Source organism: Mytilus edulis, chromosome 1 (genome assembly GCF_963676685.1).
Source record: "Mytilus edulis chromosome 1, xbMytEdul2.2, whole genome shotgun sequence".
In the NCBI taxonomy this organism is placed as follows: Eukaryota; Metazoa; Mollusca; class Bivalvia; order Mytilida; family Mytilidae; genus Mytilus; species Mytilus edulis.
In genome coordinates this window covers 74,292,074-74,319,313 of record NC_092344.1, presented here as the reverse complement: position 1 = coordinate 74,319,313, position 27,240 = coordinate 74,292,074, and the positions used below count along the sequence as shown (strand labels likewise).

General features: G+C 31.3%; 1 protein-coding gene across 1 annotated transcript; it reads left to right on the top strand.

The window, feature by feature from the left end:
- Nucleotides 1-27,240, top strand: LOC139489848 (polypeptide N-acetylgalactosaminyltransferase 5-like). Its single transcript, XM_071276697.1, has 11 exons — nt 1-344; nt 4,830-4,986; nt 5,489-5,655; nt 6,038-6,202; nt 9,461-9,683; nt 15,579-15,696; nt 19,072-19,254; nt 19,994-20,128; nt 22,979-23,062; nt 23,758-23,883; nt 24,833-27,240. Exons 1-11 carry the CDS (start codon nt 68-70, stop codon nt 24,950-24,952), a joined length of 1,755 nt encoding a protein of 584 aa, XP_071132798.1. The 5' UTR covers nt 1-67; the 3' UTR covers nt 24,953-27,240.

The window sequence follows — 27,240 nt, the reverse complement described above, 5'->3', positions numbered from 1 at the left end:
TCATGTTTTTCGAATTACGAATATATGATTTTGCTTACTTTTAAACAATAATTATCAATATATAAGAATGAAAATGTGTTTATGTATTGCCACGAAGAAATATAAATATTTGACTTGGAAACTTTTCCTTGTATGGCTAATTGTGCTATCATTAGTACAAACTGTATACATATTAGAGTTACAGAGGTATGTAGAACGCAAGAAATGTCACATCGAACAATTAGACATAAATATAGAAAGGAGTAGTAACATTTCTGGATTAGGAAATCAGCTAGATTATCGTAAAAGAAAGACGACAATAGACAACCATGTTCCCAAGGAGATGATACGACCATATGGACCAGGTATGAATTATGTGCATCTTTTGTTTTGTTGTTGGCTAAACAAAGGACAGATTTCACAGAATACGTCATGTATATGGACGTTTGACGTAATGTGTAGTTGTAAGTTACAGTTACTTATCTTTTATTATAAAGAGTTTAAGTTTGCTCCTTTATTTGATGCATGTCTGTGATGTATGTTTACACAGTTTTAACTGCTGTGCCTTATGGTCATATTTACCTACTATGTCTGTTTTTGTCAATCATCCGATATTGTCAATATAACGTAACTATAAAAAAAAATGTCATATACGTTGTATGTTTGGCTAGCTATAAAACCAGGTTTAATGTACAATTTTGTTATGGAAAATGTCTATAACAAGTCAAAAATATGGTATTTGTTTGTCATGTGTTCTGTCGATTAATTTGATTTTGTCAGATTTAGGTTTTTAGACTTGCTTTCACTTAATTAACCTTGCAGTTTGTTATTTTTGTTAAACTTATTTTTCATTGATACACTTGCATGAAATGATGACAATCGAGATCATTTATAATGGGGTTTTTTTGCAGCATTTTTGTATTGAATAATGTAATGAATATTTTCGAATCCTTAAAAACGATAATAAGGTCGAAGAGATTACATTTTGTATGTATGCTTGGACATTAATGTTCTTTCATTACCTTAACGGCCGGGTTTATCAAAAGTGTTCCTTGACCGGATTGCATGTCTATTAAGTTTTATAACATCTAACCAAGTTGTCGCCTTTGTTTTAAAAATGTTTAAATTTCCTAAAATGGATTGTTATGGTGTATTTATTTAGCTGTTCATTTATATAAATGAAAGAGAAGTTGAAAGTTTGAAGTTGAAACGCGCGTCTGGAGCAAATACAAAATTTCCATCCTGGTATATATAATGAGTTTTTTTAGAATTAACTATTAACATATCTCTGAATTAATTTTTTTTAATAAATAGGCTTTTCTACCTCAGAAATAGATTACCTGAGCTGTGTTTGGCAAAAATTCTAGGATTTGTTTGTCCTCAATGTTCTTCCACTTCGTAATTTATTTTGCCGTTTTAACTCTTCTTTTTTATAAACGCGTCACTGGTAAGTCTTTTGTAGACTAAACACGCGTTGGCGCAAATACAAAATGTCAATCTTGTTATCTACAATGGTTTATTGATGTTGATTGTTTTAGTATCTAGTCGATACACAGTTCAATATGCTTCCTCTTGTATAATTTAGCCCATGTGTTAACCTTAAGAAGTCTTTCCACTTTCTCATTGTTTCTCTGCAACAAAAAGTATTAAAGCAATCAAATATTTGATATAATATATAAAAGCCCTATTTTAAACTGCATAAAGAAAATGTACGAAACAGTGAGAGAAACATATTAAATACTTAGTACAAGTTGTACTAAGCATAAAAATAAAAAAAATATATGATTTGTTTGGCAGAATGAAGCTCTAACAACAACATCAAAAACAGATTGGCTAAGGTAAGCATAGAGTCTAAAAATTACAGAGACGTTTCAACACTGTACAAATACATGCTAAGTTTGTGTGCTAGATAAAAGAACGTTTGAATTTTCTTGTTATGTTCGATTCCAGTTTCAATCAAACGAAACTCTAGCTCTATCTATAATTCAACAGTCTGCTTAAATAGTCCTTATCTAAATACTTTTAAACTACTTAAAACTGCATAAGGTTTTAAATTGTAGTATACTTTCATTCCAAATCGGTCATTGCAGTTCATTATCAATTTATTTCTACAAAATATTTGTAGCAATTTAACCACAAACAAGTAATAGTCTGAAATGGCATATATCTGTTCTTGACTGTACTGATTTTCATTCGACAAATCTGAACTTGGTCTAAATTTTACTCGATATTAATTGACCCAAATATTAATCGTACTCAACTGTACTGATTTGTTCTTAATTGACCCTTATCTTTGCCATTAAAAATAGTCAGAACTACTACTCGATATGTCTGAAACAGTCTTATCACATGTACAGAAGTTATCGTTTGTTTATGAAATTTAAACGTGTTTCTCGTTTCTCATTTTTTTTGTATAGATAAGACCGTTGGTTTTCCCGTTTGAATGGGTTTACACTAGTAATTTTGGGGCCCTTTACAGCTTGTTGTTCTGTGTGAGCCAATGCTCCGTGTTGAAGGCCGTACATTGACCTATAATGGTTTACTTTTATAAATAGTTATTTGGATGGAGAGTTGTCTCATTGGCTCTCATATCACATCTTCCTATATCTATTAAAAAATTCTCGACCTTTACTTGGAACTATTTTGTTTCACTGTGAACCATACTTGACCGAATAACATTACCTTTGTTTAATTTTAATTGTTTGAAAGACTTTTTTTATAGCTAACATGACAACAGCTTCAATAAAGTAAAGATACATAAAAACAGATTTTTACATCCTTACATGATTATCAGATTTATCAAATCGAGAAAATTTTGTCTTATTCTAAAGTCTGAGTCCTTTTTATCTGCAAACGTCATCTGTATTGAGCTTAATAACACCTCTTTGTATGACATGATGTTTTTTAAAACAAAAATGTACTTATAGGTGTTTGAACATACAACAGCTGTATAACTATCTTTTAATTGAGGTTTACATGAGTCAACACAATCACTGAAATTCTAAACTTTATATCTTAAATAAGTCTATACTTATTATAGTTTGGCATATTTATATTAATATTTTACATAAAGAGATAAAACAATTTAAGAAATTAATAAAATTGTTTTACTGATTAAGATTAGTTTGAGAAAAACAGGATTTTCTTTTTACCAGTAAAACACACCTGTACTGGGATAATAGGCCTTAATATATCCCCATTAGAGGTTTAGTATCATACCATCATAAATAATAGCAAAAGTAGTATACCACTGTTTAAAAGTCATAAATCGATTGAGAGAAAACAAATCCGGGTTACAAACTAAAATTGAGGTAATATAAAATATATATATGAGAAAAACATAACCCGTATCATGCCAACAACTGGTTTTAGAATAAATGTTTTTATTTCCTACGCAAATACCATATGAGTGAATCAATATTTATATCAAAATATGCAATCCTTAATCATTTGACACCAGTATCGTAACTATGTCCTTTCCGAATAAGTATGTTTAAAGGTTTCGTTAGCTTTTGAGGTAAATGACGACATTTTTGTGCTTTATAAAAAATATTACATAAAATATTGGATGTGAAATACCTCAACGTATGAGATGTCTGCATGTTGAATAAAATTTACGAATGATTTCCTTGTACCGATGATAAAATTTAGTAAAAGTGTAGACTAGTGTGTGATATCCCTGGTATAATAATGTTTCAGTAATACACAGATTTCTTTCGTTGAAATCAAATACGTTGTTAAATACACGAGCGAATCGAACACGAACAAGTTGAGATATATAAACACCATAAGATCGAGACAAGGTAACGTCAACCTCTACAAATGAATAATTAACAATAGGAAATAAAAAAATCATCTCCTTTATCATATAAATTTTGGTTTTTAGCTATCCGTTTAAGATACAGATATCAAGATCCAGGAAAGGGCATCTTTGTTAATTGTTAGTATTCGCTTTATTTAAAGTCAGTTCGGTAGGATAAATCTCTTTAGTGTACATACTAAAGTCGTTATTATTGGGAGCCAATAAATCGTCTTAATATTTTAAAGTGTTATTAAATTATTGAGTCAGCTATGTTGTTTCGCTTTGTCTTTGTGGATTTTAGTCATAAATTGTAACTCATAACAATACAGAAATAAGTCTGTAATAAGTGGTGCACAGTTATTTTCCACGGAAATTCCGATTACCTGACGATATACGGAATCTCCAAAGCGAACAAAAATGTTATCTAATAAATATACAAAGGTAGTTATAGAAATAAAGCAGATTCAACTGACATAGTTCTTTTGTTTGTTGTTACTAAAAAATGAATTAAAAAAGTGTTAACATATAAATTCGCATTCCGACTGTTTTCTTAATAAGATTATAACATGTATAAGGCAAAGTGGTATATAGGGTAAGAAATCTAAACTTTTAACAGATTCGAAATCACCAATATAAGCATGCAATGTATCAATAAATTCGAACGAATTTTTTACACTCCAAAAGTAGTTGATTTCGCTATTTTCAAAGGCCTTATTTGGACAATTTATTACAATTTTTGTTGTTGCACCAAGTGTATAAGAAAGAAGAATAGATAGTTTAGTAGTGGAACAATGGCTTGAAGAAATCTATATTTGTAAGGAGTTTTGTGCAGCTTTGAAAGCCAGTATATATTTGGAACTTAATTGTATTTGGGTGCTGCTTGTATGCTGCGTATATGCTGCTTAAATGCTTATAGAATATTGATTAATAATAGTTTTATCGGTAAAATGATAAATTCGGTTACACTTTAATGACCTTCTTGAACAACAACATAGATTGATCATTGACATGTTTACATTAAGATCATATGTTTCCTGTATTGTTTCAGGTGAGATGGGGAATGGAGTCAGAATAAATTTGACATTGTTATCACCAAAGGATAAAAAAATATACGACGAAGGTATAAAGAAACACCGTATGAATCTATACGTATCTGATCTAATCTCTGTGCACAGAACTTTAGACCCAAACATAGTCGATCCCAGGTAATTATGTGTTTTAAATGGAAAGATTCTTGAGCTAAAAATCGATGTCTTGTGATTCCTGTCTCCTGGTAACCGCTTTTAATTTCCAACTTTTACATTTGAGTTTTGAGTTTTGGGGATCTAGTCACAAAAAGAGACGTATCTATTGTAAAATTCTAAATTGTTCTGAGAAGATATTTAGTTAAGTCTCAGAATGTTGTACCATTTATAGCATGCATAACTACATGAAGACTAACAACTATTTCTTTAAAATTAGATGTGATATGATTTCTAATGAGACAACTCCCCACAAGAGACCAAATGACAAAGAAACTAACAACTATAAGTTATCGTACCTTTACAACATAGTCAGAATGCCCTGAAATGACAAACGTAAAACATTTCAAACAAGAAACCTTACGGTCTCATGTATGTTCAAAATAATAATGTCTACAATCATACTAGAAAATCAAACCGAAGAGGTTGGCTTATTAGATAACACATGTCCAAATATGTTTGTCAGGTGTAAAAGTATAACTTATAACGAGAACTTGGATCCATGTACAGTGATAATACCATTTCGAGATGAAGCTTGGAGCTTACTGATCAGAACTGTACATAGTGTTTTAGACAGAACCCCTCATACTATTTTGGAAGAAATTGTGCTAGTGGATGACGGATCATTAGAAGGTAGGTAGAAAATCACATATTTTGTGTTTGGAAATGACGAAAACTGCTAACGGTTATAGGCTTTAAATGTTTGTGCACAAATTTACCATCTTTTGCAATTGAAAGTAAAACTATTTAGCCTTTCTTATATTAAGTTATTATTATTTCTTATTATCTGAAATTCATTAGAGAAACAGATTCCAATACCAAATCTCGTGTAATACGATATTTATCCACTCTCGACAATTACATTTTAAATATTTAAAACGCTCGGCGAGCCTCTCGTTTTAAATTTGAAAATTTAATGTCTCGAGTGGATAAATACCGTATCACATTCGATGCAGTGGTAGAATCTATATTTATCCGTATAATTGTAGTGAACTAATATCATTTTATTTTACAGATGATTTGAAATACAGGCTTGATTTATATGTTTCATACCTTCCTAAAGTAAGAATAATGCGTTTGCACAAAAGCCTAGGAAAAATGGCTGCATGCCAGAAAGCAGTTGACTTAGTGAAAACAACACATTTTGCCCTTCTGGACTCTCATTCTGAAGTATATGAAGGTAACCAAATGTTATCAATGAATTACTTTTAAATATATATAAGAAGTATAAGTAGATGATGTATTAGTGTCAATGAGACAACTGTACATCCAAGTTACAATTTTTAAAATTAAAATACGGCCATTCGAACAGGAAAATCAACGGTCTAATCAACACAAAAAAAGAGAAACGATGAACACTTATGAACCACATCAACAAACGACAACCACTGAACTATAGGTCCCGGACTTATGACAGGTGCAAACAAATACAGCAGGTTTATATGGCATATTCACCAGTACATAAAATATACATCGATATGCGTTTGAAAAACATTTGATTTAACAATTTCAAATTACTAAATCGGACAATACCAATTATTTGTGTTCAGCTTTCGTTCAATATTGTATAGTAAATAACTATTTATAAATTGTGCTTATGTTACTACGTTTATGATATTGAATCATTTTCTTATCTAATGAAATAGGGTAGCATGCGTTTTTGATTTGCTAAAACTTATCGATATATATTTTATGTGACTTTGTTGTTTTCTTAAATGATAAATGATAACAAATAAAAATATGAACATCATTTAGCACAAACTAAATGTATTCTTTGTCTATCTTAATAAACAAAATTCAACTTGATTCTGTCATTTGTTCTCCTTCGAAATTCTTTTAAAATCAATCAATTCGGACAAAACAGACGATCCTGTCATCCTACACGAACCATGACATTGTTGCGAAGTACAGCAGCGGACAGTCTATTTCTTAACCTGTCGAAAAAATAGAATTCAGGAGAATTTTGATCTTGCTTTCAGTATACACAATATATCTGCGAGAATATTTTTATCCTAATCTTAATCTTTAGTTTTCTATGTTGTGCCATGTGTACTATTGTTTGTCTGTTTGTCTTTTTCATTTTTAGCAATGGCGTTGTCAGTTATTTTTTATTTATGAAATTGACTGCCCTCTGGTATCTTTCGTCCCTCTTTTGATGCGGTGCTATTCAGTGTTGTTTTACTTATAGCGATTTCTGCTACCTCATGGACCAGTATCATAGGTTACAACACATTATTTTGTTTAATGATTAACAGCCCGACGTTTTCAGTGGCCTTCTATATGTTTTATTATTTATTAATAGACCTTTTCAACAACTCTCGACACCGACTTATGACACCTACAGTTTACAGATAAAATGGAGGGCTCGTCTTAAAGAAAAAACCGTCTGATTATCATTACGACATCTAAATTCGGTTTGGCGGTTATATTTATCTACAAATATTTCTCTATCATACAATATTCTTATTACATGTATTTTCACGACATTTCACGTTGAATTGATTAAAAAACTACTGCGATCATTCCGCATCCTGATCAGTTTTCTCTTCAACTTTATGATTATGCCGCATGCCAATAAGAATAAATGTGTATCTGTAATAGTTTTTCTGAGAATTTCTGAAACATTATTACTGGACTGTCTGTTATCACACTTGTTAACACGGTCGAGACTTTTTTAACGATCTAAACCTTACCCGATGTTCATATTTAATTTTGGGAGGGATGAAAGCATATTGATTTCAAAGGTCGAAGGAAAAGATCAAGATACCTTGTTAAAATTGGTGTATTTCCTTCTTGAAAATAAGGGGAGCTGTATCAACATTTAAGCAGTACATACCTGTGTATGGAATTTATAATTCAACATACTAGTTACTATATAGCTTTGTCATTGTAAATTCATTTTGGATAGTGCTAAGCAGGGGTTGGGAGTGCAATGACTTATTTTTCCTTCATTTAATTATATGGTCGTCCTCGCGAACTAATTGTCCAATATAATTGACCGTGTACAGAATAAAAACCAGACGTTGTCCTTTTTATCGTAGAGCCATTCCCCTGTTCTCCAAAATGACATCCGAGTTTCTTGCAAGAAGCGGGAAGGCTTAGCAACAGCGTTTAATGGGGACGTGTTGATCAAGTATCGTTAGTTTTACATGTTACACTGGCATTGCTATATTTTATTTTATTGTCATAAATGTTTCGCTTTTTTTTCCCTGACAAATCTTTGCCGATTTTATAATCGTTTATTTTTTTTCGTACTAATGATTCTTTTTAACTTTCGTCTGTTCTCTGACCATGCATAAGGGAGTTTTTTTTATATAATAAGTAAAACCCCGTCGCATGTTTTGTGCGCCTGAACCATGTCCTGAAACTGTTGATACTGTGTACGGCCTTCAAAGGGTGGAAAGTATGCTTTGTCATCATATTTGATTCCTTTTTAGTCGATCAGAGATCGCTGTTTTTTGGGGTTTTTTTATCTTGGTTTTTTTTCACCGTACAGAAAATGAGTTGATCTTTGTTTTTCCTTCTAAATTTAAAAATCCATTCCATTTTACACTGTTGGAAAGTTATATCATTGTCAATCAAAAAAATTTCAAGCATTACATCTCTAATAGTGATGTAGAGTATTATTTTCAATTTTTATTTTTGAGACGACCCCTCAAATCTTACCTGTTGTAGTCGAGCTCAACTGTAGGTGTAGACAATTGTTGAAAAGGTCTAATACGACACTGGGGAGTATAATGACGAAGAAGCGCGTGTCATCCTGATGTATCAAATTATAGGCCTTGAATATTTAGTGAGTTTTTATTAATTTTCTTATCGAGTGTATAAGGGGCTGGTTGAGAGGTAATATAATACATTGTTTAACCCAACCATATGTTGTTTTTTTTGTTTTGTTCCATGTCCTGAACCAAGACAGTAATTGTTTGTAGTTATAGCGCTTAGTTAAATTTCGTCCCATAGTGAGTTTATTTTGAGCAGAAGTTTTATATTTTCTGAACTAATAATAATTAAGAGATTGCCAAAATTGAACAGCAAACCGCCGCTTAACGTTTTTTTTAAGGGGAATATTTTTTTTCTAATGGGTACCTATTTTTGTGGATAGAGGAAAACTTGCATGTTCGCCTATAAAAAAATGTAATTCATAGATCATTAAAATTCGTTGTTCGCATTTACCCACAACACCCACGAACATTAGTATCCAACGAATAATAATGATTCCACTGTATCGAAACCCGTATTATGCTTTATGTTTTGCAACCGACCTCAATGAACATTTTCAAAATCATTATGATAAAAAAAAATGTTATTCTAAAGTTATGTGTGATGTGCGGTTGTTTAAAAAGTTTTAAAAAAATATGGTTTATTCAGTTACAGTTTATCTTTATTTTTTCATGTTATATTGTCAATACATAAACAAATATCTATTTATATTTTAAAGGCTGGCTACAACCGTTACTCCAAAGATTGACAGAAAATCCAAAATTATTAGTCACACCCATGGTTGGTAATATCTATTCAAGCACGTTAGAGTACTTCTATTATTATCCAAAGGACTTATACAAAGACTTTAAGGCTATGACGTTCGATTTCTTTTTGTATCAACAGTGGTCACCGTTTAAGAAAGAATATATTAAAACATTAAAGCCAACAGAACCTATAAGGTATGTAGTATAAGTGTTTAAGCTGATACGAAAATAATAAAATCACAAAATACCGAACGACGAGAATATTTCAAAATGGAAAGTCAAACACATCAACCGAATGGTTAACAATTGTCATATTTCTGAGTTAATACAGGAATCATACTAGAAATCGGTAACACAATTAAATTTTGACAGAGGAAAAAACGATAAATTATTGATTTTACCTACAAATGCAGTATTCTCGAAAAATACGTAGAAACTGCTTCTCAATTCGGGGCACACCAGTTTACTCCTGGATTTTCGTTGTGTTTGTGTTGTTGTGTGTTTAGTTTTCTGTGAAGTATTTTGTGGACTGTTGAATGTCGTATTGTAAATTTTCTGATGAACATTGTATGGCTATTTATTTTATAAATCCATTGAGACGATATAAACCAAGGAAAACAAAAACCTGAGGGAAAAACAAAAACTCAAAAAAAGAAGCGAGATCGGCTGTAGAGTCTCCTTCTATGCATGCATCACCATCATTCGAATCCACACTCGTGCAGGAAAAAAATGTCACAATCCTAAAAAGGCCATAATCAGTAAACTTAATAGCCAGATTACTTTTCCTGGAAACAGAAGATTTAACACCAGTAAAACAAGTCGATAGTGTGTTGTAACACCAAATCATGATGATCGTGAATATTATGTAGTGTCGATTTCAGCGGTCTTTCTCTATCCCCTGTTGGGACAGTTTTTGTACATGTAATGTAGCACATCCCTATGAATGAATCCACATAGTGTACACATGCACGAACGTAAATATACCAGAGGGACAGTCAAACTCATAAATCGAAAATAAACTGACAACACCATGGCTAAGAATGGAAAAAGACAAACAGACAAACAATAGTACACATGAATGACACAACATAGAAAACTAAAGAATAAGCAACACAGTAACTCAATATTGTTGTCTGTCAGATTTCTTTTCGTGTGGATAGAGGCTGTAGACAAGAAGAACCTTTGTATCCTAACCTTTTCATGCTATTTGCAGAAACACATTGGCATTTTAGTCAGAAATAGTAATAATATTAAAGATATTACGATAGATGATACAGAGTTTATATTGTCTCAATATGCCGATGACACATCACTTATATTATATGGATCTCCTTCCTCTTTAGATGCATCCCTCCGTATCTTACAATTATATGCTAAAACAAATGTTATATGGATAGGAAGTAATAAATATAGTCAAGATAAAATATGCGTAAAGTGGGGATTGACTTGGGGTTCCAGTACCTTCAAATTATTGGGTATCACTTTTTGTGTTGATTTGAATAGAATTTTAAATCTAAATTATGCTCCTCGAATTCAAGAAAAAGAAAGTATAATACAATAATGATCAAAACAGTCGCTTACTCAATTTGGTAAAATAACTATTGTAAAATCTTTAATTATATCAAAATTGAATCATCTGTTCTTATCCATCCTAAGTCCAGATGAAAATTTACTACAACAACTCAATAGTAAAATTTATGCTTTCATTTGGGATGGTAAACCCGACAAAGTAAATCGGGAGTTATTATGTCAAGAATACTGCAGAGTTGATTTAAAAATGATTACTTTGAGAAATTTTATACAGGGGATAAAATTGACATGGTTTAAATTCAAATTCAAAGTGGATCAAATTATTTACTGCTACACAAAATATAAATTTTACAGAGTTGGATTATTTTGGAACAACTAAAAAAATAGAGAATGTTTTTTGGAAAGAAGTTATTTGTGCCTGGAAAAAATATGTCTAGACTACGACATCCTCGCTATTTTCAGGAAGTCATATCTACATCTATATGGAATAATGAGAACATCAAAATTGATAACGTCAGTGTTTATTATAGAAGTTGGACACAAAACGGAGTATGGACTGTGAATGACCTTCTAGATGAACATGGAAATATATTGTCTTATCAAAATTTTGAACAGCTATATTCCTGTAAATCCACATTTTACAATTTTATGGTATTAAAGTAGCATTAAAAGTAGCATTAAAAAATGGTTACAATCTATGGGAATCAACACTGAAAGGGAAAAAAACAACAAGCTTTTTTACCTTTTAATATTAACATTTTTTTCAAGTCAAATAAAGGTTTAAAAGACATGTATAATATTGTAACGCCGCCTCCCTGGTGCTAGGGCGGGCCACCAGAGAACACAGGGTCACAAAGAGTAAAAGGATCTATAAAGTGTAAGGTTCGACGTCAACTGTTTACTGTCGGACCAAAACACGTTACAGAAAGGGAAAACGTATACTCGTATTTATATATAATTCTCAGTTATGAAATAAAATATCTGAATAAAATAAAGTTTCATATTTTATTAATATCAAAATTAATCCACGCCGCGGAGAGAATTGGTCTTGCAGGATCCGTCACTGGTCTGGTCAGGTTCCCGGTTAAGGTTGATCTTACATAGACACACACAACTAGTACATGTATATACTTCAACAGTCAAGTAACAAGGTTGTCACTTATTTTGTATCTTTCTATAATCTTAATTAAAGGATTAAAACACCCTTCTACATTATAAAACTAAGAAGACAATAACTTAGTATAGCACATTAAATGACATATTAAAATATCAAAACCGCCAACAGAACTCCTAATGTGCACCTTCAATAACACTGTCACCGTCATCGGCAACTGTATTTAGCACCGTCACCGGCACCGACAATCTTAAATTAAAACAAAGTTAACTTTCAACGCTAGTCTGTATTTCTCAAACATATTCCAGTTTCTATTTAAGTTTGTCACTTCCAAATCATGTCAATCCAACAATCCCTCGTTTCTGTTGTTGCTTTTGTATTTATACTTTCGACTGACCAATGGCAGAGCTTGTTACATATTGTTTACCAATAAGAAACTATGGATCACACAAGGGAAATTCCCGTAATGTTGATATTGTTTCACATAGTTTGTAAACATGAATGATCATGAATTGATCTTTTTTATAAAGATGGGTTTTGACTTTTAATTTATTAGAAGATCGTTAGAACAGTCTTATTTGAGTTTATAGTATAATAAGGTAACTACCGCGAAAATACGGAATCAGTACGTGAAATAAAACTTCTTACACAAACTAACATACAGAAATCTGTCGTATAATGGAAACAACAGCCAAAATAACAAATTACAAATCTTACATTACTTGCAACATTAAACATCTCATTAACATCTATCGTTTATCCTAAATAATTTCAAGAAACTATTCAGACATAGGTTTACTATAAAAAAAAAAGGGGGGGGGGGGGGAAGCCGGCATTACAATATTTTAAATCAAGGTGCGATACTAGTTGTAATAGCAGCGGAGCGAAATGGGAGTGTATATTAAGTGTAAACGTTGTGGGGGATTTGAAAACAATCCATAATAGTCATCAAAGGTACCAGGATTATAATTTAGTACGCCAAACGCGCGTTTCGTCTTCATAACCCTCATCAGTGACGCTCATATCAAAATATGTATAAAGCCAAACAAGTAAAAAGTTGAAGAGCATTGAGGATCCAAAATTCCAAAAAGTTGTGTTCATTATTGATATTCATGTCAACACCGAAGTGTTGACTACTGGGCTGGTGATACTCTCGGGGACAAAACGTCCACCCTCAGTGGCATCGATTCAGTGGTGTAAATAGTTATCAAAGGTACCAGGATTATAATTTAGTCACCGATGAGTCTTTTGTAGACGAAACGCGCGTCTGGCGTATATACTAGTATTTAATTTAGTCCTGGTAACTATGATGAGTTTATTTAGTACGCCAGACGCGCGTTTCGTCTTCATAAGACTCATCAGTGACGCTCATATCAAAATATGTATATAGCCAAACTGTGTCACTAAAATTTCAAAAAAAATACCAAGAACTGTTGGTTTCAATACCAAATTTTTCACCGTATTTTAGGTACTAATACTTTACTTTTAAAAATGAACCTTGTTCAGTGTAATTTATGTACATTTTGCAAGGAAGAACCAGAAAGCATAGAGCACTTATTGTGGAGCTGTCATATTGTAGCAAACGTTTTGCATCATCTGAATGCCTGGATTATTTTGAAACAACACATATTGAAATTCCACTAAATGTGGATATAGTTATGTTTGGTTTTATGATAACTATAAACTAAATTTTATATAAAAAAAATAGAGTCATTTTAATATTAAAGTATTTCATATACAGATCTTAGATGCAAGAGAGAGGAAAAACCTCACATAGAGGGACTTAAAAACTATATCAAAGAAAATTTTATTTTAGAAAAGCATATTTCCTAAAAAAAAATATGAGTGTGAAAGATTATAACATGTACTGGAACCCCTGGGATAAAGTCATTAATTAATTTGATAGTGAATTATTATTCATAAATGTGCTTGAAATGTTATTTCCATAATCACTATACATTTTTTTGTGAAAATGTTATACTCCGTCCATATATATATATATATATATATATATATATATATATATATATATATATATATATATATATATATATATATATATTATCTGTAACAATAACATCTTCATGCCTTATATATCATGTACTGTAGTACGCCGCTAGATTAAACTGACGTGGAAAGGTAACATAAGGCCACCGAAAGCTCTTTTTTGAGAGCCCAGGTGGTCGTGTGGTCTAGCGGGACGGCTGCAGTGCAGGCGATTTGGTGTCACGGTATCACAGTAGCATGGGTTCGAATCCCGGCGAGGGAAGAACCAAAAATTTGCGAAAGCAAATTTACAGATCTAACATTGTTGGGTTGATGTTTAGACGAGTTGTATATACATTATGTACACAGCCATGTATCACCATCATTGATGGCGATCCGATGGATACATCTGTTGTAGGGTTGTCACTGACTCAGACGTACTTATGAATATAATTATTTTCTGTGACTGTATCTTACATTAATTTGTAGGATCCTTTACTATAGATAATTTAGCTGATCTGTAACAATAACATCTTCATGCCTTATATATCATGTACTGTAGTACGCCGCTAGATTAAAACTGACGTGGAAAGGTAACATATGGCCACCGAAAGCTCTTTTTTTGAGAGCCCAGGTGGTCGTGTGGTCTAGCGGGACGGCTGCAGTGCAGGCGATTTGGTGTCACGATATCACAGTAGCATGGGTTCGAATCCCGGCGAGGGAAGAACCAAAAATTTGCGAAAGCAAATTTACAGATCTAACATTGTTGGGTTGATGTTTAGACGATTTATATATATATATATATATATATATATATATATATATATATATATTAAAAATTAAATACACAAAAAGAGTTTTAAAATCAGCATTGTCTAGCGCTTTCATCCATCTTGGGACTTTTCAAGACTATGAACGTCGTTATATATATTGTATTCCGTTATATTATGTCGTATTATTGTTACTATTTTTGTTTACTCTTATTTGCTTGATTATGCTTATTTTTCTCGCTTGCTTTATTGTGTGCCACTATAGATCTTTTATGTAAATGCCTGTTAATCCATGATGATTGAGAAAGAGGTTTTGCTACTGCTGAGTAATAGTAAGATGACCATGGGATAGTTGAAAACAACATATCTGTCACCGATTATAGTTTAAAATCGTCCAGTTGTGTCAATATCCAAGAAAAGGAATCAATATATAAAGCCGACCTTCTATGTTTAATTTCAATACACTAATATCTTAATATCATGTTAACTTTGATTTATATGATTATAAACTTTTCGGTAATCTTAAACGATTATTATCTGGTTTTGAGTCATGTGGATTAAAAGATTAGGTTGATTTCCTTTTAAAAGGAGGCATAATGATTTTTGGTGTTTCGAGAAAGAGAATATTGAACATGAGACTAGTAATAATATTTTGTTGTTCTTGCTTTAAATGTTTATTTTATTTGGAAGAATTCCTGGACATCAGGGAAACGCATTTGCAGTAAACACAAATTTCTTCATGCAATTAGGAGGGTTCGACCCAGGGATGAAAGTTTGGGGAGCCATACAGATGGAACTCATGTTTAAGGTAAATGTATGCAATCTTATTATTATATTCTACGAATCAATACGTTTTGTGGTTGGTAGGTGTATACTCTTATTGGTATTTTATGGATTCCAAGTTTGCTCTCATTCTTGTCGACATTTTTTTAACGTATCTAGTAAAGTATCTTGCGAAGGATTTTTTTAAACGAAAAGTATATAATATTATCCTATGAAATCACCATTATGCTTTTATTTCTAAAAAAAATCGCTTTTTGTAACTTGGTGCATCAATATGACTGACGGATACTACCGATACAAACGAGCAACGATGTACTATTGCCTTCAGGATGTAGTCTAAAGTATGTGGTTTGACTTCAGTTAAACAGTTCAGGGGAAAAAATCACTGATTCTGAATTATTTCATAATTATATATAATATATATATATATATATGTCTGATATTTTCTCGTTTTACCATTAATACCTTTCTCACAACCCTGTAATAAATCAGTCTTTAATTGATAGATAAGTCGTAATGGAAAAAAATGATAAACAGAAAATGTCATGTGATATGTGATTTGTAAGACTTTACAGAATATGAGAGAATATAATGACCCTCCCCCCTAAAAACATTATTCCAAAAGTTTGACCCCCCAAAAAAAAATCCCCAGTTGTGTTGAGGTAATGATTACCAGCTACATAGTAACCGGCTTTGAGAAATTCTGAGTATAACAAGCAGGTTTTCTTTTGTTTTTTTGTTTCTCAAAAAGGAATATCTGACATGTGCATGTAGAAAAATAGAAAAAAAAATATACAGAAAATTGTATGTTCCAATTTATAAATTTATTTTACTGCAACCTATAATTCTACAAATTTTATCAGTATACCGGTAGATTAACTTTCAATACTGACTGTTATTTTAATCCCAATCACATGCCCTTGTATCTTATTTTTTTAACCTTTGTATCTTAAAATATCTAGTTATGAAGGGGGGTTCAGAATTCCAATGTACAAATGATTTAGGAAGTGCAAATAAATAACACTGATAATATGGTGCTTGTCCTTTCTTGATTAAATATGTAAATGATTTATTTGAGATAAAGAAATATACAACCAAGCCAGGAACCTCTGGCCTTTCTTTATTTTGTACAGATGTATTTTTTAAGAGTTTAGTGTGTTATCATTTTTCTCTGAACAAGTACACATTTTTGTTTAGGGACCCCAGCTGAATATATTTGTTCTTTTTCCAAATCATATAGTGTATTGTTTAATCTGTGTAAATGCCATGATGCCCATCAAGTATATTTTTTTTTATTAAGGTATGAAATATGGAAAGGAAAGAATAACGGAGAATGGGTAACATTTATAGAAAAATGGACCAAAAAAAAGAAAAAAAAAAGAACAGAGAACACTTGTGTTCAAATATAAAGAAAAGGAGAAAAGAGCCAAAAAACCTAAAGAATAGAGAAATATTACCTTAAAAATTAAAGAACACAAAAGAGAAATACCTAATATCGAGATCATCTTTTATTCTTATTCGATATATTTGTAATAATTTCATAAAAACGTATACTTATTACCACGTGACGGACATATAACTAACATGCATCCTTGCTTTCATCAAAATCACACTCCCATTTCATCTCAAGAATCACATCAAAATGATTTAAACATTATCATGACTATAGAAAGTTAATTATGCATGTCTAGAAACCTTTCCAACTCACTGTTTCCGTGGTCAAAACTAGGGAGAAATGTTTCATACAGTTGTTAATCTATTGATTGTAAATTTACACAACTGTGATAAGGAGTGATCAGATTCACTGCCCTTGAGAAATTAGGCACACCCTGCTGGTGCATTACAGTTTACACTATCAAAGATTTAATAAAAAAAAAAAAACATTATTTCACTGATCGCACACTCACTTCAATTTTGTCAACAATTGTATTACTAGTCAGACATAAAAACCTTTATTGTGTGACCCCTCCCCGCCTAGTTAAAATATTTTTTCTATGGTAACCGCCCTCAGTAGAATGATATTTTTGGCAATGACCCTCCCCTTTTTTAAATGCACTGACCCCCTCAGCTGATAAATAATGACTGTTCCCTTATAGGGATGGTAAATCCAGGTTTTTATTCTTTAAAACCCATATTTTGATAATGATAAAGAGCTGGATATTCAATGCCTCTTATTTATAAGACGTGTGGTCTGACGTTTCCTTCTGGCATATCTCCATTGTCCTTTGCCTGGTTAAGGGACTTATCATTATTTACCTGGGAGGGGGGGGCTGGTCATTTTGAATTCAAACATATAAAATTTTCTTGATCATAATATTTCACTATTTTTATTTGATCCCCCCTACAAAAACATTTAAAAAATCTGATCCCCCCTCTATTAAACATGTCAAAATTGTAACATGCAAAATATTTATTATATCATGAGGCAAACATTAAATATTCTCAGTGGATTGAGTCCAAAAACAATTTTCGAGGGAACATTGCCTTGAAATAGGGCTCTTCCATGAATTTTAAGAGGTAGGCAGCAAAGCTTTTTCGGACTCTTTTTTTCTAATTTCCGATATTGAGCTATTGAAGAAAACTTTTTCTAAAGTAGTTCTGTAAAAATAAACCTTTTGATACAGAAACAACACATTATTTACTAAGTGGGATATCTATTACCCGCAGTATATGTTCCTCTCTTGGACGCTGCTTGAAACTTAAGTTTTACAGTAGGCCTTATTGAAACCTCCATAAGGTTTATATGGATTGGTTATTCGTTCATACTTACTCATTTATTGACACATTTCATTCAGAAATTTATGTGTGATAGAAACCCCAAAATTTTGAATTGTTAGCCTAAAAAATACAGATTTTGAGGGAATGAGAGTTATCAATTAACTCAAAGGGATCTTAAAATAAATAAAAACGGTACGATGATTAGTGATGTTCAAACTACTTATTTCTTTGTGCAAAAAATATTGATCCCCCCATTTTGAATTTATAATAAAATTTGAACCCCCCTATTCCACATACAGGAAAAAACTTGATCCCCCCTGTATTTTGACCAGCCTCCCTCCCAGATAAATAATGATAAGTCCCTAAATTGTACAAACAAAAACGCGTTGTGTGCGGTGACTGCTAGATGTATATTTCACGATGTTTTTTTTATCATTGAAACAATCTCCCAACAACATCGTTTCTATGTTCCTGGCTTTGATCATTACCTTTAAAACTCAATTTAACTTTAATGAATAAATATTATACACATATTTTCATTGGACCTTAACTTGAAAAAAAGTAATTGTTTTGTTTGATAATTGGTAAAATTTAATATTTCATTTATGTTCATAAAAAGGGAATTTGACTATTTTTTATTTAACCCTGTATATTTTAAAATATCACAATTGTTATTTATCAGTATGTAATGTGTGGTGGTGATATGGAATCTCTTCCCTGTTCACATGTTGGACATCTCTACAGGACTTCAATGAAATGGAGCAAAGAGATAGCTGAATTTAAGACTTCAAACCAGTACAGAGTAGCAGAAGTATGGATGGATGAATATAAGCATTTGTTATTTGAAAGAGATGGTAACTATACTGTAAGTATGGCAAAAAAACAGCTAAATTACAATGCAGTTTGCCTAAATTGCCATGTTTTTTGTTTTTTGCCAGTTTTTGCCATGGCGTTGTCAGTTTGTATTAGATTTATGAGTTTGACTGTCCCTTTGGTATCTTTCGTCCCTCTCTTTTTTCCCCTACTTTATGTTAAATAACTGTCCATATACTCTTTAATATTGTTAATAGAAAATAATTCAAACATCAGTTATCAAATTCGTTAAATTTGAAGATTCTCTTATGACACCTTAACGACTGCGTTAGCTTAACGACCCTTTTGAACGACCGTGCCCTGTTGTTAATCGGGTTTTTTTTCGGGTTTCCTGGCACATTTCAATTGTATATAAAATCTTACGTATCAATTATATGTGTTAACTGTTAAGTGATATTTTTTTTCGGTTGAATTTGTTTCCAGCACACAGCCCATTGTTTGTTGAAAATCACGTCTTTCGAATGCAACAACGATCTTGTTGTTGTCAGTATAGGAGCATTCTGTGTTTGAACCAGAGCGGTTTAGGCAGCATTATGCATACTGGATCATGATCGGAATAATAAAGGTGGACAGGAGTTAAATAGAATTCATAGAAAAACATCAATCATTTTTACTGTCGTATACTTCCCTTTTATAGATTACTTATCTTAATGTTAAAAACTCTCAATCTCCAGTAGTATGTAATCCAGGTCATATATACATATACTATTAACATATAAACTTTTTTTCAGTTTCAAACTGGAGATGTTTCCGAGAGGAAAAAGATAAGAAAAAGGAACAAATGCAAATCGTTTAAATATTTTCTTGATCATATACAAGAAATAGTACATTTTTACATACCAGATAATCTTAAGGCATCTGGTGCAGTAAGTATTTTTTTCTAATACAAATGACTGACATTGCATTACACAATTACAAATAAAAAACCTCTTGTATTGCACATCTTAAAATGATTAAACATAAGGATTTTCTTATCCCAGGCATAGATTACCTTAGACGTATTTTGCACAACTTTTTGGAATTTTATCCTTAATGCTCTTCAACTTTGTACTTGTTTGGCTTTATAAATATTTTAATATGAGCGTCACTGATTTGTCTTGCGTACTAAATTGAATGGATGATAATCAATTTTCTCTCATGTCCGCAGTTTTCTTTTTTTCCCTTATGCATACCTGTTTTATTGATATTCAAACATTGTCTGAATTCTATTATAGGATATGGGATGTTCTTATTTTTCTTTGCTTTTCTTTATTCCAAAATTAAAATGCAAAGATAATTGTTATCGAATTAAACGCTTTATTCCTCATGATATTACTGTATAACTATTCTCTTGCTTTCTAAGACAGATCATAAATGGCAATTTGTTAGTCTGTATGTTTATTTGTTTGTATTTCAATTCTACTGGTGTAACACTATCTGTCTGTTTTGTTCACGCATCGTTGTAAAAATAACGGAATTTGATGCGACTGTCATACAAATGAGAGGTTTAGCGCTATAAAACCAGGTTCAATCCATCAATTTTTACATTTGCAAATGCCTGTACCAAGTCAGGAATATGACAGTTGTTGTCCATTCATTTGGTGTGTTTTATCTTTTAATTTTGTTATTTGATTAGGGACTTTCCGTTTTGAATTTTCCTCGGAGTTCAGTATTTTGGTGATTTTTCTTTCTGCTTATAATAAACCACATTTTTTTATATGACAACGCCATGGTAAAAACGAACGACCACAAATAGGCAAATAAGGTTCACAAAACACTGCATAGAAAGATAAAGACTAAGCAATACAACCCGACCACCTAAAACCTTTGGATAATTTCGGGTGTTCCGGCAGTGTAAGCATGTCCTGCTGTACTTGTGGCACCCGTCGTGTTAAACATGTTAGGAACAAATTCGGCGATATCACATAACATTTTCATTAAATAAAATATCGTATAAAACTTCATTGTCCTTTACCACAACGTCGAGATCTAGTAAAAATAGGTTTTCTTCCTCAGGAATTTAGTAAAACGGGTATTTAATGCCCGGCTATTTAGAGTTAATAAGATTATGAGCATAATTTTTATCTCTTTTTAAGACTAAATATAATTATTAAAATAAAGGTTACTTTATTGCAGGCATGGGACAAATTACATTACCATGTAATGCATTATATTACAATTACTTTGACATACCATGCATTAAATTACAATTACAATTAGTTTTGCAAAGTAATGCAATGAATTACACATTACATTTGTAAATTGTATTATAAGTTCGAATAGAAAGATCAAACATTTTGAAAAAAAATCGAAGACACAAATTTAAAGATTCTAGCGTATTCTGTAACTGTTCCATGAATTGAATTTAAGTAAACATGTAAGCAGACTATTCAACTCGGCTATAACATTTTTAATTGTTTAAATTTATTAATGTTGACTTTTCTTTATACATTTTGTAAATATACTTTTTGGTTTTTGAATTTCAATAAAAATATTTAATTAATGAGAATTTCTTACCTAATTTTATAATAAACATAGAGCTTAATTAATGAACATTTATCAAAATGGTGAAAATATTGATTGTAAAACAAACTAATTAGTGTTTTATAACAAACTTCAATAATAATTTACATATTCAAGCCAATGTAGACTTTGATCTTATGACAACAGTATAGCTATGCTTTTCAAATATCAACTTTTTATTCAGGAAAATTTATGAAATAAAACGAAATAAAGAACATATTCAAATGATTTATATATACTAGTTAATCAAGAAATCTTAAATTCTGCTTTAGTTAAGAACAATAATATTTTAAAGATGTAGTTTGCGAAAAAAAAGTAATGGCGTAAAGTAATGCATTATATTACTATTAAATGTAATGCAAAAATTGCTGCATTACACATTACATGCAATTAATTGGAAAAATGTAATGCATGATTACTTGGGAAAATGTAATGCATTACCATGCATTACCCCATGCCTGCTTTATGGGTTGATTTAAAATACATATATAAGTAAGGGATGAATGTAGTTGTAAAATTTGATAGATGCTTTCTGTGCTTCATTGTTAAATTTTTGTTTGTTTTTGTGTTAATTGAGATTGTGACACAGTGATGACTTCTGTACGCCTATTTTGACAATTGTACTTTTTACGTTTGTTTTGTTCATGCATTGTGATAAATATAATGGAATTTGATACGACTGTCATACAAATGAGAGGTTTGGCGCTATAAAACCAGGTTCAATCCACCATTTTCTATATTTGAATTTGCCTGTACCAAGTCAGGAATATGACAGTTGTTGTCCATTCGTTCGATGGTTTTCGTAATTAGATTTTGCCATTTGATTAGAAACTTTCCGTGCTGAATTTTCATCGGAGTATTTTTGTTAGTTTACTGTTTACTTTAATATTGTTTACTGTTTACAATCAATACGTTCAGTAATTTAGGGCGATGTACATTTATTCAAACATTTGTAACAAGAATGAAATATTGCCGGTTTTTATATAAATGCGGTGAAATTGAGACTAGTATGGAGAATTGTCTCATTGGCACTCATACTACATCTTCTTAAATCTATATATCAAAGTACAATGGTCGAAAAGAGATAGTTTATTCAACTAGCATTTATGAACAAAAATAAGAACCAAAAATTAATATGAAGGAATGACAGGTCCTTTAAATTCTAAAACAAAGTTTCAAAAAGGTCTTTATCCAATTGAATATTAACATTGTAGATTATAAGACCTGGACAGAAAACCTGCTTGAGTATTCATAGGAAAATTGTCCTCGATAAATGCTATTGGAGAGGAAATGAACAGGTAAGGCTACGGTTAAGAATGTTGACAACCATTTTTTGAATTAATTCAAAGAAGTAAAACTATTATTTATCTTACATCCTTTATATGTACATTTTCACAAACTTATGAGCATAAGGATTATTTTTTCAAAAAAAAAGCGAATGCACAGATTTGTATTTTTGAAAATGTAATAAGATATGAAAGCTCTAATTTTTGGGGGTCTTCGAATGTAAATCAATTTATTTAAACAGCATGGGATATATAAAAAATAGTAGAACTCTTCAAATATTCTTATTGACGGTTCCTTACTCACTCTTGTAGGACGACAAGTTATGAAAATCGAGAGCACAGTCATCCAATCGGCGACATTTCGTAACAATCAACATGACATACTATACATTAGTTCTATCACCTACTTTGCATTCATTATTTTTTTGGAATACTCATTTTCGTGGATTTCGTAAGTATACGTTACCACGAATTTAAATGTTCAGCTGAATACAACTTTTCCATAGGTTTATATCCAGACTTAGGTATAAAATTGAAATCAAATAGTAACGAAAATGCAATCGTTTCTTCCTCTGTGAAAGTCGGTACTAACGAAAATAAATGCATGCAATATAACTTATGTGATTTTTTTTTTGTTCAGTAATTTGTATAAAAGTTTTTTAAATATATGTTCATAGGTATATTTAAAGCATATCTGTTACATTTAGTTTTGGGAATGGTCAGCGGATAAAGAAATACGACACGGAGTTGACTGTTTGGTATCAAAAGGAAAGGATGGTGTTGGAAATGAGAAATGTAGTTTCAATAAAATTGTTCAATGGGAATATCGACAGGTAAATCAAGCTTTCAACAAATTATTTCAACATATTGTGTTCTATTTTAGTAGAAAGATGTCAAACATTACAGTAAATTTTTGCACACAAAAAACGCATGCATAGATATAAGAAGATGTGGTACGAGTGCCAATGAGACAATTTGTAAAAGTTTACTATTATTGATCAAAGTACGGTCTTCAACACGGATTTTGGCTCACATCGAACAGCAAGCTATAGAGGGCCCCAGAAATTACTAGACTAGTGTAAAACCATCAAACTGGAAAACCAACGGTCTAATCTATATAAAAAAAACTATAAACGAGAAACACTTATAAATGAACCACATCAACAAACGACAACCACTGAACCATGCATTTCTTTGTGATAAAACAAATGTATATGCTTGTCTTCGGTGCCTGTTAAAGAAGGCATTACATGATTGAAATGTCTATAAGAAAAAATGAAAAAAAAATCACGATGTTAATATTTACAAGATCCAAAACGCAGTCATTTCGTTCACATATTAATATAAAATCTTGGATAAAATACATTATATCCGATATTTCGGCATTTTTTCTCTGATCTTTTTCTGAAACTGTGTTATAAAGAGATGCTGAGTGAGCATACAAAATAAAACCATGCAAAAGTATATAAATAACCAAAGTCCATATCTCTTGGCTACACTAATAAGCAGCCAATCACAGTTTTAACTGTTTTTTTTTTGTAATAATCTCAAGATGAACTAATAGCTTTTCACCATGATGCGAGAGAAAAAGGAAATAACAACTGTAAGTTACTAGACTACAAGATTCAATAGAAATTGTAGTCTCAGGGGCTAATAATAATGAGAAATAACGATTGTGACAATGATCATTATAAGCAAAGTTTAAATGTGTGAAAATAGAAAGTGCTTTCTGTCTAAACAAAAAGGATTACTTTGAATGACATTTTAATTTGTCAATTTTAGGACAATCAGATACAACATAAAGTTTCTGGGCTGTGTTTGACAGTTTATAACAACAAATTAAAACTTTCTGAATGTACCGGAAGTGGAGATCAGATATGGATATGGAATAGAAAGAAATAAACAGAACATGTATATCCAATTTTATAAATATTCTTTGACTTTGAATTGATTTAAGAAATTTATTTGCAAATTTAATAATAATAAAAAAAAGTCATGACAGTCAAGTAGATTTTTGTAGATAGGGTCAATTTCATGGAACATATTGACGATATAACATTTCAATATGAGCTTTATTATATTTGATATACTAACTATTTTGAATTTCATTCTAATAAACTTTGTTACGTGAGATGGCTTTTAAATTTAAGTTGGAAAAGACACTTCCAATAAGGTTACTTAATTAGAGCATTATTTCCAATAAAAATATTGTCTGTAAGATAATAAGACTTTTTAAAATAGCTATAAGCCAGGAGCCTGTTGTTTGTTGGTGTGGTTCATAAGTATTTCCCGTTTCCCGTTTTTGTATATAGATAAGAACGTTGGTGTTCCTGTTTGAATGGTTTTACACTTGTCATTTTAGGGCCCTTTAAAGGTTGCTCTTCAATGTGAGCCAAGACTCCGTGTTAAAGGCTGTACTTTGACCTATCTTGATTTACTTTTACAAACTTTGACTTTGATGGAGAGTTGTCTCATTGGCACGCATAACACATCTTGTTATATCTAATAAGACACTGAGAATATATCAGACTACAAGTCTCTACATAGTTGGCAATAGCGGTATTAACAAGTCCTAAAAAATATAATGGCTATCTTAAGAATTATACCTATGACTTCGTCAAATTATAAAACGTCGCCAGTGCCTGAGCAGAAAGTTGATGAAGCAGGGTTATATCATCGAACGTCTCGTTTTTATTTTAACACATGAAGAAGTTCATCGGAAAGATCATGTACCAAGTCTTCGTTGATAAATATTCCGTATCCACTTCACAAATACTACACGATGGTCATGAGATATAGATAATAGGCACTGACGTTGTTGATCATCTTAACTACGATTCACAGTGTTCTTTTATTTTTGTCTTTGTAAATTATCATTTTTACTGTTTAGTCTATTTTTGATGATATCCATTTGACGTTGATCGGTACTATTACATCCCGTCACTCTGTTATTATGCTAATTATACATTTTGTATTCTTGTCTTTCGTTTTTGCTATGTGCCATTTTCTTTTTCTTTGTTGGCATTTTTTTTTTTAAAGTGATTAAGATTATAACACATTTTGACTGTTGTACTCATATTTCTTAATATTTTTACCCATTGTGTCCGTTCATTTTGTTCACACATTGTTGTCAATGTAATGAAATTGTATAGGACTGTCGTACTAACGAAAGGATTAACTTACTTAAAACCAGGTTAAATTCATCATTTTCTTCATACTAAAATAACTGTAGTATATGTAAGGTATAATATTGACAGTTGTTATCCATTCGATTGATGAGCTTTTGTTTTTGCCATTTGATTAGAGACTCCGTTTTGAACTTTCTTCGAAGTTCAGTTATCTTACTTTAAACACCTTAGAACTGATCAAAGTAATTAACAGAATAGTAAAAAGGTATGTCGGTTTCGCTGACAAAGCGAATCAATTATGATAAATGGAATACTTAGACTATATTACTCAAGAGGTAAGTTTGAGGTTATGTCTGACATTTTGCACTTCAGAAGGATTTCGAAAAATGATTGCAGGGATTTTTACCTTCGAGGCGAGTGTTATCCTCTTTATTTTCTTTTTTTTTAAATGCTGCAATGCTATGGTAAATATTCTAGAGGGAACGTTTCAGATTCCATTTGAAATTCTTACCGTAAAAATCCTTGTTTTAACAGTTTTGTAAAAATTGAGATCAGAAACGTAGTGTTTTGAACCACATCATAGGCTTTATTAAGCAAATTTTTCAGAATTTTTGTGCTGTGTTTTATAAATGAATATGTGTACATGTATATGATATTTCAGTTTTGTGTTTCTATGTTCGTTATGATAATTGAATTGTAAATTTGAAAAAATAAACTTCTATACTTAAAGTAATGTTTTTTTGAATCATGTAACATTTGCTACAACTGTAACTGTAGCTTCCCATTTTTTTCAACTGTGCGTGTAAGTTCAGCTTTTTATAAAGACAGATCCAGACGAAATTTAAAAATAAGTTTATGCTTATATTAGAGTCAGTTGGCATGCATCACATACGTTCTTTGGGAGTAGATTCTTTAAATTAACGCATGTAGCAATCTGTGCACCATTTTACCTTCAATATTCCTATTAAGTTTTAAATGATTTGCATATATGCACTCTTATGCGGTTAAGACGACATTTGTATTTGATTTTATTAGTTTTGTAGAATTAAATGATTATTTGAT

What these genes read in the sequence shown, in the direction of transcription:
- LOC139489848 (XM_071276697.1), top strand. Translation starts at nt 68, where the DNA reads ATGAAAATGTGTTTATGTATTGCCACGAAGAAATATAAATATTTGACT. An exon ending in CCAAACATAGTCGATCCCAG is followed by an intron (nt 4,987 to 5,488) that starts GTAATTATGTGT and finishes TATGTTTGTCAG; the next exon opens with GTGTAAAAGTATAACTTATA. An exon ending in AAAGAGATGGTAACTATACT is followed by an intron (nt 19,255 to 19,993) that starts GTAAGTATGGCA and finishes ACTTTTTTTCAG; the next exon opens with TTTCAAACTGGAGATGTTTC.